Source organism: Eptatretus burgeri, chromosome 2 (genome assembly GCF_056783735.1).
Source record: "Eptatretus burgeri isolate ZD-2024b chromosome 2, Ebu_testis_v1, whole genome shotgun sequence".
Taxonomy (NCBI): domain Eukaryota; kingdom Metazoa; phylum Chordata; class Myxini; order Myxiniformes; family Myxinidae; genus Eptatretus; species Eptatretus burgeri.
The window spans coordinates 54068569-54089116 of NC_140962.1; the positions used below are offsets into that span (position 1 = coordinate 54068569).

The window sequence follows — 20548 nt, forward strand, 5'->3', positions numbered from 1 at the left end:
AGACATGCCATCCTCTTCGAGCTATCCAGAGGCAACGTCCATCACATAATAATATTAATAATAACAATCTCAACAATTATAATAGTGATAATAACATGGCTGAATCTAAAGCATCAAAGGCAAAGTGAATGTGAAAATGTATAATTAAGGCGAAAAGGACTTTGAATACAAATCTAACTCAACTATGTAGAATGGTGCATACAAGCACATCACATGACACCCCCTTGCTGCTCCTTTTGTCAACCCAGCATACTTTGTATTCCTATTATTTATGTTTAAAATTTCATTCAGAAAGATCCAGCCCACTCTGTAATACAGCTCCAAAATTGGCAAAAAAAAAAGGAAGAAAAAACAACAACCTAAATTATGGTTTAGTACTACTCTGGGTCTAAAAAACATTGAGATGACTTAAAAACACTGGGGGCACTAATTGTAGAAACAAACCCTGCAACAGATATAAGCCTTCTACTATCCTATAAAGGGATGTTTAATAATACAGTGGCCTACAAAAGTATTCACCCCCTCCTGATAATTCCACATATAGATGAACTAAAAGCACCCGCTCCTTAAGGGAGCGGCCAGGGGGTCATGTTATTAACCTTATTCAAGCGTGTAATTCAAAATTCCTCTCCAAAATAGCTCATGCTGCTTAATTCAAAACACCTCAATGCACTGGAAAACATGAGTACAGAAACACTTAAGGTTTGAGACTTGTAAGACCCTCTCCAACCTGAAGCGGCGTGACACGATAAACATTTACATAGAGAATTTGCGTGCACCTGCCCCCCCCCCCCCAAGAACATGGGAGAAGATAAAAACACCCCTATGCACTAATTGGGGTCATGCTGATTACATGTAGCAAATCTGGATGTAATGGGCCCAGAAGAGTAGGAGTAGTGTGACGAACACACAAACAAATACACACTGGTCTGTGAGTCATGTTAAGGATTACAAATGATGAACGAACAATTTTTCCAAATGATCCTTTTTTTATTCATAACTGAAGAGATCAAACGAAACACTGTTATATTTGAAGGAGGTTACATGTCAGGAATACCTACAAAAAACATGTACAAATCAACATTCACTGGTTGCAAAAGTATTCAACCCCACCGGTCAGTACTTGGTGGAAGCACCTTTTTCAGCAATGGCTGCTTTGAGTCTTTTTAGGTAGATCTCTACCAGCTTGGACAGTGAGATGGTGAGATCTTTGCCCATTCTTCACGTGAAAATTGCTCCAGTTCTGCCAAGTTTGATGGGGATCGTCGATGGACTGCAATATTTAAGTCTCACCATAAATGTTCAATTGGGTTCCAGTCAGGACTTTGACGAGGCCACTAAAGAACATTTATTTTCTTCTTATTCAACCACTCCAGTGTGTTTTTAGCTTTGTGCTTCGGATCATTATCCTGCTGAAATGTGAATCTCTTACCCAGTTTCAGATTCATGGCTAATTCAAGGAGGTTTTCATCAAGGATTCTCCTGTACTCTGCACCGTCCATTGTCCCTTCTTTCCTGACAAGCTTGTCAGTCCCTGTTGATAAAAAGCAGTCCCACACCATGATGCCACCACCATAATGCTCGACAGTAGGGATGGTGTTGACTGGGTGATGTGCAGCGTTAGGCTTGCACCAGATGTAACGCTTTGAATTTAGAATAAAAAATTCAAATTTTGTCTCACCTTACCTCCAAACTTTTCTCCAAATTTCTGCAGTATCATAAAGATGCTTTTTTGCAAACTCCATACAAGCTTTGAGATGTGCCGTTTTCAGTAATGGCTTCGTTCTTGTCACCTGTCTATAAGACACCAGCTTTGTGAAGGGAACGGGATATTGTTGATTGATGAACACTGACCCCCATCTCAGACATAGAGATCCTTGCAGATCTTTCAAAGCCATTGTTGGATTTCCAGTGACATCACAAACCAGTTTCCTGCTTGCCCGGTTGCCGTGGTTGGATAAGCAACCTGCTCTGAGTAAAGTCTGGGTGGTATGATACGTCTTCCATTTCTTAATGATGGATTTCACCATACTCAAAAGGATAACGAGTGACTTTGAAATCTTCTTATAACCCTCTCCTGAACGGTGCTTCTCCACCATTTTATGTCTGACTTCTTTGGAAAGCTCCTTGGTCTTCATGTTTTCCTTGTTCGTTGAATAAACGAGTTACACCTTAAATCTCCTTAGATTAGTGAGGGAGCTTAATTTTTAAAGTAAAACCACTGATTACAATCAGGTGAATCCTCCTACACTTATTTTGTAACCTTTCAAACAAATAATTTACTCTTGAAGTGATTTAGTGTTAATTAGGCAAAGGGTTTAAATACTTATGCAACCGAGAATCATCTGATTTTATCTGTTAATCCAAGTTATTCACATTTTATCTGTATTTTTTTATCACTTTGGAGTAGTTTGTGGAGACTCAATATATTATGTTTTATTTGAAAGCATCATGAAAAAAGCTCAGGTGGCATCAAAATGTGGAAACTTCAGCGGGGGTGAATACTTCTGCAGGCTACTGTATTACAATAAAATTGCTCATAAATTTAAATGATACAATTTTATTCAAGTTCATAATAATATTGAAAATAATAATAACATAACATATTTTTAAATGCATATATTCAATGCCTATTACAGATGATTCTAAGTGCTTAACATCAGAGGAAAGCACACAGTAGCTACACAGGGGTTTGTCCAGAGATACGGGCAGGCACAATGACCCAGTATGAAGCCACCCAATGTACAACAGGGGGATCCGAGTGTCGCCGACAGGCATCACCTGAGTGGTTCTTCACAAGCTAAAGACCCTGGAATACCAAAAAAAAATAAAAAAACCCACCAGAATTGTTCATCTTGAATCCTCACCAAACATGATCTGCACCCCCATTGCAATATCTCACATTGATCCCTGGTGACTCGCAAAGCCAAATTCATAAAAAATCACCAGCATTGCTCATCTTGAATCCTCACCAAACATGATCTGCATCCCGGTTGCAATATCTCACATTGATCCCTGGTGACTCGCAAAGCCAAATTCATGTGGTTAAACATACATGCAGAAAAGATCCACAATGGAAACTGCAAATACGTATACCAATGGCACTAGGGACAGCCATCAGATGGCGCTACTGCCGGATGATGCTGCAGTCAGATGCCACAGCCATCGGATGCCGTTGCCATTGGATGGGACTGCCATCATATGATGCTGCTGTAAAAAGGAATTTCCATGGAAAGGCACTGTCATGGAATGATGCAGGCAGGAGATCGTGCAGCCAGAAGATGGTGCAGCCTGAAGATGGCACAACTAACCTAAGCCCAAATCGACATCTCAATAAACCTACACAATTGGCCATATAATCACCCTTTTATCTTCACTTATTTGTGAGGTCCTCACACTCTCAGAGATAATTGATGACAATCTGGAAAGTACTTCTCTCGCCAACAAATTGTTATCCATATTGTGCATATTGTGTGGAGTGATAGGTCAGTAACTGCATATGTGTGTAAGGTTTCCCCTCCTTGGCACCAATACCATTATGCATTGATGCACAACACGGTCAACATATGAAGAGCCTCCTTGAACAGAAAAGTAATTCTACTCTACAAATTTTGCCATCTAGATTCGAGAGGCAGCACATACGTGGCTTTCAGTAGACTTTGGAGGTCAACCACCAGGGATACTGAAGCATCTGACAGCCTGGCTATATCCCTTATGCCACCATGAGTTCTGCTAACCACACCTGGGCTAAATTCCTTTACAGCAAGGAAAGACTGCAACCAGCGGTGAAACACTGGACTGTCTTTGTCTTCAAAGAACAGCCTTACCAAACCCCTCATATGCTTAATATCAGAAGTGAAATAAATTCCAAGATTCTAGAGCTTGACTTGACAATGCAAATCTAAATTGACACATATGACTTGCGACCACCAGTTGTCTTTCCTGCAGCTACACATAATAGCTATATTAATTTAACTTTGAATTATTCCCACCATTCATTTTGGGAAGGAATGTTACTCGAGATTGTTACCCACCGACACCAATGGGTTTGACAATACAGACATATTGCATTGCCAGATTCCTCTGCCAAAGTATACCATACCGGTAGCATCCCGGAAAACCTCACGACAGGCATAGTCGGAGAATAAATTAAAATGCAAGGTCATGCTCTGAAACAAGTCAGCGATCCACAAACAAAATCCGAAACATCTTTCTACAGATCCCCAGCCAGCAAATCAAGTGCACAACTTCATAGGATGGGTTTTGGTATCGACATCCAATAAAAAGGCCATTCCAATCTGTTGGCACTGTATCGCATGTTATCCATCTCAACTGATCTGAGATATTTTATCATTAAATTCAGCAACTGGAAACACCACCCCATTAGTACAAAGCTACACCCCTACTGTATTCAACAGCCAAATACTCCAAACACAATCATGAAGGATGAAATGCCACTAAATATACAATCACACGCAGACTTATCCAGGCTCATTAACTGTCACCTGATGAATTTTTACTTCATGGTCACTTAGAACAAAAAAGCCCAACCTATATTTTAGATTTCCACATGTTAAAGCACACGACCCTCCCAAGAGCCAGTGTCTTACCGATTGTGCACTCCTGGAAAAAGGAAATGTCTACACCCAATAAGCATCGTTGTACAAACAGTGGCAGATTTTCTCATGTTCCATGGACATTGACTTTAACATTCCTGACCATCCAGAAATGTGGCTGTTGGGAAGTCTTCTCGACATAGCTCAAAACATGGCAAACACATTGTCTGTTGCTAATGTATCCCCTCAATGAGTTTCAGGAGGCATTTCACCTCCATTGTCGCTATACAAAGGCAAATGTATTCCTTCCCATGACAAAACATTTAGAGACCATTGATTCCAATTATATTTTTGTGTTTACCTCTAAGGTTTCTCAATGTTGTCTGTAACCTGCCATCTTCAAGCCTACCTTACATGATCCTTTCCTTCATGCACACCACTACTCACTCCTCAGTCCATTCAAACCAGCTCTGCCCTGCTTCCTTCAGGACATTTTCCTCTTCATCCATCACATGTCCAGACTCACCTACCACTGTAACCTAACAAAGCCTTCAACTAAGTTGCATCACTTACTTCCAGGCATCACGTTCCATCCTTGCCCAATTGGCAAAGGACCTTAGGAAGCCATGAAACAAATGGTTATTAGCATAACACACTGTGCAATCCACCTGGGAAGAGCACTCATGTATTGCATGACCATCGGCCTCACAGCAGAAGAAAACCACGTACAAGCAAGATCTAGCTGGGTGGCTACACTGACCACAAATTAAACACTTGTATGGTTGATGAGGATAAAAGGTGAGACCAAAACATGGTGCACACAATAGTCTAATGATGACACGTTAAAGATTTGCTCGGAAGGTACCCGTAAAGTTTCTAGTACCACAAAGTCACCGTTGCTGTGTCTCATCATTGTACCCGTAAAGTTTCTAGATAAGGAAAAATGATCAGATCCTTCTTGGACAGCACAAATTGTAGTTTTTTTGTTTTTTCAAATGATCTTTGTTTCCTGACCTGTTCATCAAAGAGCTTCACCATGATCCCCAGGGCAGCTAGGTCAGCCAAAACAGCCATGGCAAATTGCACAATGGCATACTCAGTTTCTTCACCTCCCACACCTGCCAAAACTCTGCAGTATAATCATGAAGGAAAACACCACCTCAAATTGCTTGCCTCCAGCAAAAGCAAAAAAACCTAAACCATCGTGACTTGTTGGACACCCAGCTTTTTTAGGAGATTCTTTGAGGATTTGCACACTTCTCGTTTCTTCGCCGCAGCGCAATCAAATCTGAGAGCATACCAAAGACTATATTTGAGGATCTTTTTGCCAGGTCAGCATTTCTCTACCCATTTATCTGAGTTGTTGCAGAATACTAATATCACAGTCTAATCGGTCCATAACAGACAAACATGCACGTACCCACATCACCACCGGTAAACTCTGCATTTTCACTGCCTCGCCATCAGGCTGCGACGGAAGTGAAGCAGTGACACTATGACAGTCAGTTGAGAGCCCCCACTCACCTGAATTACAGAAAGATCCAGGTCTCGCTGCCAGCACCGAGTAACCCAGTGTCATCTTCACTACAATCATGACGTGAGCTACACAGTTCGCCACAGGTGACTCCAGCAGACAGCTCAGAGGCAAGCTATCTGTCGGAGACATCTATGGCGAGCCCTAGCAATCTACATTCAAAACAGAATAACTTGCTGCACCTAACCCAGCTTTTATCACTTGGATCACGAGTTTACTTTCACTATTCCGCACCAGCTCCACTGTCGAGAAAATTGAGCGGGTGAATCAGGTGAGACATGACACCACTCCTTGCCTCGTTATGATCAAGCCTTACTCCCACAATTCAGCACCAAACAGGTATCCCTCTATGTTGAGGGATGGCTTGATTGAATAATAGATGGCATCGACAAAACATGTATCAAAGTATGCTATGGAAGCAACGAGAAGCTGACATTTTGGCCGGTTTTGCTTTCGGGCAGATGGCAGGAATGTTCGATTGGTAATAACGTGCCTCTGAGCTGTCTTGTCCTGGATTTGTTCCCCTGTGCGATAAAATCTGACAAAAAGCGGCATTTTGGTGCAGTAAAAGAGGGTGAGCTGAATGTCAGAGTACACTTTCTGAAAGAGACGCAGGGCTGGCTGTCCCATCTGCATTTAGTTTTGACAAAATTAAAGACTCCAGGACATTAATGGAAAAAGTACTTCATTGTTTCCTGGTGGCTATAATTTCCTGCCGAAGGATTCAATGCAAAAAGTAAGATAATAAAAATGAATGTGTATTAAGTGCGTGAAAAATGGGATTTATGGATAAAGAGAGAGACAATACTGTACATTGATAAAGTAAATTACTGGGATATGGATATGGCACAGACATGATGAAGTGAATAACATCTTGCTGTGTCTCAGTTTCATTGTATTTCCTTGTGTAATGAAATGCGTTTTGAAGGACTGTAAACAGGTGAAATGCCCATACCTCCAGAGATTGAATAAGAGCAGAGGGATATTGGCGAGAAGTGCAAGCCATTGGTGGGAGCAGAGGAACATGAGGCAGAAGAGGCAGTGGATGAAATGCTCAGGTACAATGAGCTACAAACCGAGAAGAGGTGCAAGGGGGGGGGGGGAGAGACAGGGAAGGCTACAATTAAAAACAGGAGTCCTCAACGCAAGTATTTCTTGTCCAAAAAATAAAATAGGATGCAGTCTGTATTACAGATTATAATTCAGCTTCCAAAGCAATATAGAGTGAAGAAAATAATATGTGAGGGTATGTTATCACAAATGGTCGGATGTACGCGGCAGGTGAAACAAACACCCACGATGCGGAGTCATGGCCATTAAGGGGGAAATTGGCAGCTGCTTTGGCTGGCAATTGGTTTGTTCTGGTTGTGATCTCTTTTTGGTAAAGACTGCATCGATATGATAGTGTGCAAAAGTTGTGTTGAAAAATTGAGTACAATGTTGGGGAAGACCTGCTGTTACCTTGTCCATCTTGGACAGTGCACATGTGAAAGATGTGTTGAGTTAGACAACAAGCAAAAGCAATGTTATTGTCGTTTCTGTTCTGCGTAAAATAGTTAGGTGCAGCATCATTGAAGAGCTAAGTAAGAGAATTTGATGGAGTTCAATTAATATTTTAAGGTCTCTCTTCGTCTGATCGAATGCATGGCACTGCTAAGATTAAATGTGGATTTATAGAGTACTGTACGAGCTGAAATACCTGTTCTACACCCGGTGAAATCTGAGTATGTGGAGGAGCGATGTGGGGGTGGGGAAACGGGTGTAGAAGGTGGAGTGGGAGATACCTGGTTGCCCCGATGGACCTGAGTGTGGGGGTGAGGATGGATATTGGTGGGGTTGTGGGAAGCTTTGCATGTTGGCGTGGGGGAAGGTCAAAGTGCAAAACCATCATGTAGGAATGGACATACTTGATGCCAAATTATAGCCCATGGATCAGATGGTGTGGCCCGTGAATCAGAACGGATGGACACACACACACACACACACACACACACACACACACACACACACACACACACACACACACACACACACACACACACACACACACACACACACACACACACACACACACACACACACACACCTGGGTAACCATCTGTTAAATAGAGCAGCAAAGTCAAAACGTGGTGAACAGTCGGAAATTGTTTTAATTACATGTACCACAATGAAAATGTGGGACTGCAATGTCGACAGAGGATAAAGTGCAACTGACTTCGTATCACTGAATAACTGCCTGGTAAACAACATTGTGTTTTGTTTTCATTGCAATGTATAAAAAAGTCCCTTGGGGTTTCCCACTCTGTGAGCTACCACGTATAGCTGTCCATGTGTGAATGGGGGCTCTTGGAGACTTATGCCAACAATCTTGAGGCTTTGCCCTTGGGATGTGTTTGTAGTCATGGCAAAGGAGACTTTGATTGGAAACTGAATTCGCCAAAAGTCAAAGGGCAAGCCTGTGTCTGATGGGATGATTGGTATCCTTAGAATCATGGCTTGCTCTCCTTTGGTCCAGTGGAGATGGTGACATTTTGGCAAATTTGCAGCAACGGTCTGATGATTCGTCGAGCAAAGCTTTGGTGGGTCAAGGTTGTGAAACAGCATGACAGGCACTCGTATTTTCAGAAGGAGGTGACGAGGTGGCATTCCTGAAGGCTCTAGCTGTTTAGGAACTCTGTGGGGTACATCACTGCTTCATCATCAGTCATGCTTTTGTCCACTGATTTGTATGAAGTGGCTTGCCCTGGGAAGGTCTGTGGAAGTTCCCAGTTGATGGTGTTAATGAATGATTGTGTGGAGGAAGGATTGCATGCTCACACAGCCACTTGATGTGTTTGTAGCATTGCAGTAAGTTTGGATACACCCTCGACTGAAGATACAATGGTCTCCAAGATTCTGTGGTGTACTGATAAAATATCCATCACTAATGTTTGGAACTTCACCATCTCCAATCATCAACAACAACTTTGCAAACTGACCTGCATCGTGTTCACCGTGAAGGAATGACCGCATGTTTGTTGTCAGACGAAGAGTTGTTATATGCTTCCAAAGATGTGAATATTTGAGGCAAGCATCAATCTTGTTTGCTTTCATGTCAGCACACACTATAGGAAGAGTTTGGTAGAAATCTCCTGATAATACCAACAAAATCCCTCCCATGAGGTTGCTGCTCCTGAGGATGTCCTTCAGCGTTCGGTCGAGAGCTTCCACTGCCAGTCGGTGTAACATTGTAGCTTCATCCCAGAAGATGACTTTACATCCCTCCTGAAGGAGGGGTGCCAAAGCTGAGCCACGTTTTATGGCACACATTGGTGTTTCTGTGCTTGTCAGGTTGAGTGAGATTCTAAATGTAGAATGGGCTGTTCGTCTGCATTGAAGAAGCTGGGCAACAATCCCACTGCTTGCAGCTGCCAATGCGACATGATCACTGGAACAAACTTTTGTGAGAATGAGATTTATGAGATATCGTAAATCTTCCCTGTGCTACCAGAAACATCCGAAACAATTAATCCTCACTTGATGCTGCTGCACCGATGCACATTGAGGTGGGAGTTAAATCTCTGTGTCAGATATGGGTTCTAAGGCATAATGCACGGATTGACAATGGGGGTAGGTGTTCCTTTAAACATTTTCTCGGCTTCTTGACCTCCATCTCGTGATTTTCAGCTCTAATATTGTCTAGATAGATTTATGTAGTGCATACAATTTATTTAGTCTCCATAGATTTAGGTGCGTGGGGGGGGGGGGGGGGGGTTGGCCATTGTTGGAGAAGCAATTCAGTGCAAAACCATCCTGGAGGAGTGAACACTCTTCATGGCAAGTTTGAGCCCCGAGGGTCAAAAGGTGTGGCCAGTCAATCAGAACAAACACACACAGTATGGGTGGGGTGGGGGGGGAGTGATGGGGATAATGGGGGTGTGGTTGGGGCAGCAGGTGGGGCAAAGTGCAAAACTATCCTGGGAGAGCAGACAACTTTATGCAAAGTGTGAGTGAGCCCCATGGGTGAAAGGGTGTGTGTACCTGGTATGGTAGATGGAAGCAAACACACATTATGGGGGGGGTGGTGTGTGTGTGTGTGTGTGTGTGTGTGTGTGGGGGGGGGTGGCTTGGGGGGATGGTTTATCATGCAAAACCACCCTAGGGGAGTGACCGGCCTTCATGGCTAGTTTGAGCCACGTGGGTCAAAAGATGCACCCGTGTAAAGACTTCAAGCTACCCCCCTTTCAAGTTACCTCCTGGTAATCTGAAATCGACTTCAAGTTACCCCCGGGGGTGGCCTGAACCCGATTTCATATTATCCCCGTACTTTGATATTACCCCCCCCTCCCTGATTTAGCTGAAATGATAAATTCTTATGGCCACAACTCATGATACATTTATTGAATAGAACACGTAAAACATACAAGATTGAAAGCTCGTCTCAAAGTCTGGAAACATAAAAAATGTAACAAAAATGTTAATTGTATTAAAACCACTCATGCACTTGTTCAAAGTGCTTGACTAACCCTAAACCTAACCCTAACCCTAACCCTAACAGTTTTGGGTGTATAGAGGAGTCCAATTTGCGAAGGAAAAATAGATATTTGGGCAAGGAGTTGTGTGGTGGCCTGACTTTTGTGGCTTCAGATATTCCCACCTTCCAAAAGTGGTCATGTGTCAGCTGTTTTCATTGCCTTTCTTATACATTGATTTTATTGCGTTGTTTCCATAATTGTAAGTATAGTCTGAGTTGGTTAAAAAGATATACCAGTATGTCTATTTGTATCAACTATATCGAAGAAGGATATCATAAAAATGTGACAAAAACTATAACTATGAGAAATACCAATTTCAATTAATAACAATATTAAAATAAAATCATTCATAATAAAATCAAAATTCATTGCAAACTCTTTAAAGGTGGTCACGTGGTCAATGGTTTTTCCCCAATTAGTTTTCAATGTCAATTAAATTACTAATTTTTGAAAATAAACATACATAAATAAATGTCTTGAGGGGGGTAATCTGAAATCATAGGGGGTAGGATGAATCGATTTCAAGTTACCAAGGGGGGAGGGGGGTAAGAGGAAGGAGGGGGTAATTTGAAATCACTACACCGGCAACCCAGAACTCGCGCGTGCACACACATGCACGCACGCACGCACACACTTCAAATATGTATGAAGATACCAGTCGAAGTCTGCTGAGCCAACAATACAGGTCATTTAAATATGATGTTTGCGAAAAGGGTGATTTTTTTTGATACTTACTCCTTCCTTCATTTGTCCCAAACCTGCCCCTTCTCTTTCCTTATCTTTCCTTACTCCTCCATCTCTGCCAAATCGCATCTCCCTTTCCCACAATCTGTTTTAACACTCCCTGCAGTTTTCTTTTTTTTCTCTCTCTCACTTTCTGTTCTCATATTTAATATATTCAATCAATATTTATCGATCACATTTCCATAAGATTATGTAGCTCGCTCCTTCCTTTTGAATACATTTTGAGATACTTGGGTCAACTAACAGCATAAAAGTTTATATTTATATATATAGAATCTGTGAAAAATAGCAGAAACTCCACACGATGGGTCGGGTGCTTCATTTATATAAAGTTCATAACCGGAAGAAATTCATGAGTAGCTTCTGGATGATCTATATTGGCGACAAGTTTTCGTCTGAATAGGCATTCTTCTTGGTCTACAAGAACAGCTGAGCCTGATGTTGGCTTATCAGTTAATGTGGATGGCTTATGATTTTAGGGTCTTGAGTTTGAGCCCCTGTTGGCTGTTTAAATAACACCAGGTGGGGTTGACTCAGCTGTTATCCTTCTGAGATTGGCGAAATGAGTTCCAGTGTATTGGTAATAGAGGGCACTGCATCAGTGGTACAGCTGCACCCACAGAAAAAAAAATGATGCAAGCAGCAGCAACAGGCTGCATACAACAGCTAACACCAACAGTATGCATACAAGATAAATTTTTCACTTACAAACCCACACCTGCAACAAACCATGTCCCACTGGTAACCACATACTTCCCAACCTCATCCTCATTGTCAAGTATTTTGAATAAAGCCCTTCCTCTACTTCACCAGTTAGAAACACTTTTCACCACATTTACTCAACCTCCAACAACATCATTTCGACGTGGCCAAACACTCAAGGACCTTTTGGTGAAAGCAAAGCAGCCACAGCCCCACAGTGAAGAAACGAATAGTTCTGGCTTCCACAAATGCACAGCAAGAAAATGAATCATACACAAAAATGGGAAACAAATTCCGCTGTTCTATTACTGGACAAAAGTTCCCCATTACCTCCAGTTTGGACTGTAAATCTACATCGGTCATATCAAGTGGCTGCAAAAGTATTCACCCCCTACCAACATTTAGATGAATTACGAATGATGTAGAAACAATCTTTCCAAATGAACTTTTTTATTCACAACTGAAGAGATCAAACTAAACAGTGTTATAGTTGAAGGAGATGAGGAATACATGTAGGTATTTTTGTGGGTATTCCTCACATGTGAGGAATACCCACAAATAACATGTACAAATCAAAATTCACTGGTTGCAAAAGTATTCAACCCCTTAGGTCGGTACTTGGTGGAATCACCTTTTCCAGCAATGGCTGCTATGAGTCTTTTTGGGCAGGTCTCTACCAGGTTTTCACAGTGAGATGGTGAAATCTTTGCCCGCTCTTCACGTGAAAATTGCTCTAGTTCTGCTGAGTTCGATGGGGATGGTCGATGGACTGCAATCTTCAAATCTCGCCATAAATGTTCAATTGGGTTCAAGTCAGGACTTTGACTGGGACACTCAAGAACATTTGTTTTCTTCTTATTCAGCCACTCCAGTGTGGCTTTAGCTTTGTGATTCAGATCATTGTTCTGCTGAAAAGTGAATCCCTACCCAGATTCAGATTCATGGCTGACTCAAGCAGGTTTTCATCAAGGGTTCTCCCATACTTTGTACCATCCATTGTCCCTTCTATCCTGACTAGCTTTCCAGTTCCTGCTGATGAAAAGCAGCCCCATCATATAATGCCGTCACCACCATGCCCGACAGTAGGGATGGTGTTGATTGGGTGGTGTTGAGTGTTATTCTTGCATCAGATGCAATACTTTGAATTTAGACCAAAAACTTTAATGTTTCTCTCGGCTCACCATAAAACCTTTCTCCACATGCCGGCAGCATCATTAAGATGCTTTTTCGCAAATTCCATACAAGCCTTTCGATGTGTCTTTTTTAGTAATGACTTCTTTCTTGCCACCTATCCATAGTGGCCAGCTTTGTAAAGGGAACGGGATATTGTTGATTGATGAGCACTGACCCACCTCCCCTCCCCCATCTCAGACATAGAGCCTTGCAGATCTTTCAAAGTCATTGTTGGATTTACAGTGACATCTCGAACTAGTTTCCTGCTTGCCCGGCTGCTGAGTTTGGATGTGCAACCTGATCTGGGTAGAGTCTTGGTGGTATGATACATATTAAACTTCTTAATGATGGATTTCATCACACTCAAAGGGATAAAGAGTGACTTTGAAATCTTATTTTAACCCTCTCGTGAACGGTGCTTTTCAACCACTGAATGTCTGACTTCTTTTGAAAGCTCTTTCGTCTTCAAGTTTGCCTTGTTGGTTGACCAAGTGAGTTGTGCCTTAGAACTCCTTAGATAAGTGGAGGAGCTTAATTTTGAAGTGAAACTACTGATTACATACAGGTGAAACCTATTATACTTATTTTGTAACCTTTCAAACAAATAATTTACTACTGAAGTGATTTAGGGTTCATTAGGCAAAAGGTTTGAATACTTATGCAACTGAGAATCATCTGATTTTCTCTGTTAATCTAACTTATTCACATTTTATCTGCATTGTTCAGCTTTACCACTTTGGAGTAGTTTGTAAAGACGATATGTTAAGTTTGATTTGAGAGCATCATGAAACTAGGGACCGGGCATAGTGGCGTGCGCCTGTAATCCGGCTACTCGGAGGCTTGGGTTGGATGATCGCTTGAGGACGGGAGCCCTGCGCTGGGCCGCGCTCTGAGAGGGTGTAGGGCAGCCCGGAATCATGGCGAAACCCAATCCTTATCCCTGTGTCGTAAGAGGCGACCAGGGTTGCGTCAGGAACGGCATCCGGCGTAAAATCTATGCCAAATCAGTATGCGGATCATAACAGATGATCCGCTGTGGCGACCCCTAACGGGAGCAGCCGAAAGACGAACAACAACATGAAACTAGGGCATTCGGTAGTGTGCATACCCCTGACACACAATGCCTGATCCAGTGGAACATAATGTGCCCAATTAATTTTTGAAATACACAATATTGTATATCGTTTTTGGCCCCATCTCTCAATGGTGAAGAATCACATTAAAAATAAAAATAAATTCTCATTCGGATCTGGATTGGGATCTTCACCAAAATCGAATCATGTCGTCATTGTCACACACCCAACCTGTCCACCAAGTTTCATCCGAATCAGTCCACAACTTTTTGAAATATCCTGCAAACAAACAAAAATACAATCAAGAAAGATATCCTGCATAGCACGATACTTACAAAATCCATAAAACAAATTTGATCTTAAAAATACTTGGTGGTTGAATTCAATGACCAAATGCAAAAATCTTCTTCAAATTTCAAGTCAAATGGATGAAAATTGACAATTTTAGAAATTCCACCTAAGTTGTTGACCTTTGGCTTATGTTGCCCTTTTGGCCAATGTTGACCTCAAAAATATTTGGTGGTTGAATTCATTAAACAAATATGCAACTCTTATTCAAATTTCAAATAAACTGGATGAAAATTGTGGATTTTAGAAATTTGATAACGTTGCTGGTCTTTGGTCTACGTTGATCTTTTGACTTCAAAAACAATAGGCTTCATGCTTATGATGAAGGACAACAGGCGGTAAAGTTTCGTGAATATCGGTTTAAAATTGTGACCTGTCGGCAGTTGACAGATAGACAGAAAAACAACATCGACAGACCGAATAACAACGTCGACAGACCAATATACTTAAAAAATCTTCAATTTTGCAAGTAACAAATGAAAAATCACTCAGAGCGACACTTGGAAAAACTGAACGGCACTCAGTGTAACGCATACCTCCACCAGGCTGAACAGTTTAAATTTTCCATCCAACTGATAGGCTGGATCTGGATCTGGACGTGAACCAAAATCGAAACGATTTATAATTGTCGCACACATAATCTGTCCACCAACTTTCATCTGAAACCATCCACAACACAACTTTTTGAGACATAACTTTTTATATCGTGCTATATTTCAGTTTAGCCCTATCTCTCAATGGTGAAGAATCACTTAAAAAAATTATCGGATTCGGATTCGGATCTTTGCCAAAATTGTGTATTGCTGTGCTTTGCAGGTCAACTACATACACAAAAAAAATTGAAAAACGATTGCTTCAAAACTGTGGACAAAAAACGTGTGAGAAACGAACAAACAGACAAACAGGCAGTCAAACGTGACAAACATACTTGGAATTTATTTTTTTTGCCAAGTAACAAACAGACAAAAACAGACAAACAGACAGACAGACAGACAGACAGACGTGAAAACATAACCTCCTTCCAACTTCAGTGGCAAAGGTAACAAGCTCAGGTGGTATCAAAATGTGAAAACTTTGGAGGGTGTCAATACTTTTGCAGGCTACTGCACCGAATCACTTGTCAAATATGTACGAATGAATACATTGGAAAAACTGAGAATGCACGATACACGTTTTAATAACACAATCAGAGATTATAAGATTTCACACCAATCAGGGGAAATCTTTGCCTTACATGACAAATTTTAATCGACCAGAACACTCTTCAGACGATATTCAAATCCATGCCAACAAATTATTCGCAATTAAATCAATCACACACCGTAATCCTGAAACGTGAGTCTTTTTGGATACAAAAACTCCAAACAAAGTCCCCACATAAATGGTGAACACGTGTTCCATCCAATTCATTCATCCCAAGGTGCCTCAACTCATTCACTTCACTTTTTCAGAATAAGATCATTTTCACCTTTCCATCTCTCATGTTGAAAAATGCAGGAAGTCTGTGTATGTGTAAGTTTATGTACATTAATATAATTGGTACATGAATATGTGCATGTGTATGTTTATATACATGTATGTGTGTTTCTAATATATACATGTATGCATATATATATATATACACATATACATATATACATATATATGCTCCAACTGTTGTACACTCACTCTCATTGACAAAGGTGAGAGCCGTTATGGTACCTCTATCCTTTTGGTATATATTTTATCTATTGATATCGTACCATTATCTTATATGCATGATTGCTGTTCTTGCAGACCAAGAATGTGGCCGATATGGCCAAAAGCTTGTCGCCAATAAAGATCACCCAGTAGCTACATCCATGTCATTGAAATTCTTCTGGATATATATATATATATATATATATATATATATATATATATATATATATATATATATATATATATATTGATAGCGCCTGATGAAGCTGGCTGCTAAGCCGGCGGAACGTTGCCGAAGACAGGGTCTGCTCTCGTTTATTTGCTCAAATTAGCGGAGTCGATCTAGTTTTTACTTTTGGTTTGAAGCGCCTTCTTCTTATTAAAAAAAAAAAATACATATGCAGATTTTATACATATATATATATACATATATATATATATATATATACATATATATGTATATATATATATATATATATACATATATATATGTATATATATATATATATATATATATATATATATATATATATATATATATATATATATATATATATATATATATATATATATATATATATATATATATATATATATATATATATATATATATATATATATATATATATATATATATATATATATATATATATATATATATATATATATATATATATATATATATATATATGATAGCGCCTGATGAAGCTGGCTGCTAAGCCGGCGGAACGTTGCCGAAGACAGGGTCTGCTCTCGTTTATTTGCTCAAATTAGCGGAGTCGATCTAGTTTTTACTTTTGGTTTGAAGCGCCTTCTTCTTATTAAAAAAAAAAAAATACATATTCATTCAAATCTATAAATACATATATATATATATATATATATATATATATATATATATATATATATATATATATATATATATATATATATATATATATATATATATATATATATATATATATATATATATATATATATATATATATATATATATATATATATATATATATATATATATATATATATATATATATATATATATATATATATATATATATATATATATATATATATATATATATATATATATATATATATATATATATATATATATATATATATATATAGGTTCCTGACCATTGCTGGGAGCTCCTTACGGTTGGTGACCAATGCTGACAGCTCCTTACAGCTGTCCGTTAGTTACAGCTCCTTACAGCTGCCCATTGGTTACGGCTCCTGATAGCTCCTGACGGTTGGTGACGGTTGGACCATTCCTACTGGTTCTGCTCAGCACCTGCTCTTGGCGTACCTGATTATTGGCGTCCCTGGTTCCTGGGGTTGTCGACGTGATGTTGATTGGCGTTCGAGCCTGTTTTCAGGTGAGTGCATGGCAGGGCAAGGCACTGGCAGCAGACCAAGGCATGCTCACACATTTTGGGACATTATATTGGATGCACGATGAATTCTATCTTGGTAAGCGAGACCAGATTTATTCCCACCCGAATGATCTGCTGGGTACCCTTGTGTCATGTTTAATTGTCAAGTAAGGCATAGTGATAAGTATCTGCTCTTTGTCTATTTTTCGATCAATGCCTGTTTCATTCTTTGTTTGTTTGAGATTATTTTGATTGATTTGAATTTATCTATTTACACTACAAGGAAATAAAAAGTTATTCAGTTTATTTATTTTTCTTATTAATAAATTCCTTGTTGACATTTCAACCTGGCTGTGCTTGTCGTTTCCTTCCATTGATCCAGCATTGTCCAAACGTAGATAAACTGGGAGGTAGTTCCCAAACTAATTAACTTGTCCTAGTCGGCATGCACCAGCGGTAAATGCTCAGCCGCCCTTTTTTTTACATCTAATCAAGATATGATTGGTGCATCGCCGAGGGCACGTCCCCCATTCAGGAAGCCGTGTGATCTCTAGTTAAATGGCAAATTCGACAATGGACACTGGAACTCATGAATAATCGATTGGCGTTTGTGGTTGTAAAGCAATCCACCATACCATAAAGTTAATTGTGAGGAGTGGCCCCAATTCCGGTTCTTCCGAGGAGAAACGAAGATTAACCCCCTCATAATACACTCAGTACCTGTGGCCGCAACAATATATATATATATATATATATATATATATATATATATATATATATATATATATACATATATATATATATATATACACACACACATATACACACACCTCCTGATGGTCACCATGACATTCAGGAGGTGCCTCTGATGTATAAACGACCAATGTAGTCATCATTGTTTCGATATTTATTGGTATGCCATCCTGATTATGGCAACTAGGCCGGAAATCGAGATAGGTGGCTCCGATTGATGTTTAACTGATGTTGACCATGTAATCTTTCTCTCTTTCCCAGAGTCGCCGGGCTGAGGCCGCTTCGTTGGAGGTGACACTTTCGTGTAGGAATGTGTCCAATGGGTATCAGGGGAGTGCTCGTCACACTCCACATGTTTCGATGTGTGTGTGTGTGTGTGTGTGTGTGTGTGTGTGTGTGTGTGTGTGTGTGTGTGTGTGTGTGTGTGTGTGTGTGTGTGTGTGTGTGTGTGTACACATACATATCATTCAACTTCAAATGCGACACAGAGTGTTCGACACAAAAGCCAAGCTTTGCTCCTCCGATGCACCCAATGCATGATGCTCAATCGACCAGAGGGGCGTTATTTTTCGCTTTGAAATTTATTTGATAACGGGTTGACCATTGTATATTAACTATCCCCCTACATACGGAGCATACCTTTTAAAATACAATTGGTTTGATTCTCCACAAGTAATTCACCTTCAAATGTGATGCAGAAGTGCTGACGCATAAGCCAAGTTTATCCCCTCTCCCCGCCAATCGGCCAAAACACCATTGTTTCATGTTTTAACTTCAATTTGATGAAGAAATTAATCATTCCGTGAATTCTGTTAATGTGAAACAAATCCATCCCTTGGAGTGATTTTGTAACAAATTGGCAAGAACAGATTGAGTCACAGGAGGCATTTATTCTGCTTTCTAGTACACTTCCACAGCACAAAGACTCAAAGCCTCAGCACATGGCCGCTTCTGTTCCCACACAACATTTTGAGTCAGTTCCTCAAGAAAAACTTCAGTGCACAGAAAACCAATTCATATAATTCGATTACTGAATTTTAATTTGCACAAGCAAATCAGCAAGAAACATTATGTTGCATTTAGTCTGAGACATTGTGCATGGACTGTCATCTTCCAGAAATGCTGCAATTAAAAGATTATAACGACAAAGAGAGGTCCTGCCAAAATGGATACCTAAAAATTTGCCTCCCAGCCAAAGGGAATCCAAAGAAGCAGAGTGCAGATAATTAGATATAACTGTACAGTGTGTGCCACTGTACTACCCAGGTCATGCAAAAAGAAGTGGCATGATAATTTGCAACACATTGATCTCTTGTAAATTATAAACTATTGTACAGAATTTTGCAGTATTTTTATGAAAGTAAAAGATGATTTAATTGGTGAGAAATTTGGTTTGGTGTATTATTTGACATGGATGGACTGTGACAAATTCTGGAGTGGTGAAACTGAAAGGAAATTGAAACAAAGGTTCACCGAACATGAGCATCGCTGCTTGATGAGAAGACACAATCAGCTGTGGCCCATCATTGCCTGCAATCTGTCCTGGATCAGATGCGCAACTTGGACACGATACCCCCAAAAAAGCTGGAGATTTGTTCTTCAAGCATGTTCTGCCAAGGCCGAGAATATTTCACTCCTTGCACCAGCCTGTAACATAAAATGATTGTGGGAAACAAAGTGGCTGTGTGCTGGGGCCAAGAGGATTTGTTCTGAGGAAGACTGTTGGCAATTGCATTAAACGTTACCTGAGACTATGTTTGCTGTCGCCAATTGGTGATAAAATTGGCAGCGTATATCTTAGTATGAAGATAGGTTGGATGTGCTCTTATTTTTCTGTGCCATCGTAGTGATTTGCATGCAGGCCAGAGTTCAATTTTCATCTCATCACACCACAGAATATTTTGCCTCATGCTCAGAGTCTTTCACATGCCTTTTTGCAACCTCCAGGCATACCGTCATGTGCTCTATCGCAAAGAGATGGTGATGGGCCAGGTGTCTGCCTGAGGGATCACCAGATGGCGGCCTCTGGAATCCTGGCAAAAAGTGGAAGCAGCGACATGCTGTAAAGCACATGCTCCCAATGCATGTATGT

At 40.2% G+C, this 20548-nt stretch overlaps 1 protein-coding gene across 1 annotated transcript in view; it reads right to left on the reverse strand.

Moving 5' to 3' along the window:
* LOC147032066 (protein cornichon homolog 2-like) overlaps positions 1 to 20548 on the reverse strand; it is a 238851-nt gene that overhangs the window by 30134 nt on the left and 188169 nt on the right. Inside the window, exon 2 of the mRNA XM_085869363.1 lies at positions 7046 to 7158. Within this exon, the coding sequence (XP_085725489.1) occupies positions 7046 to 7158 (113 nt within the window). The remainder of the gene's footprint in view (positions 1 to 7045; positions 7159 to 20548) is intronic.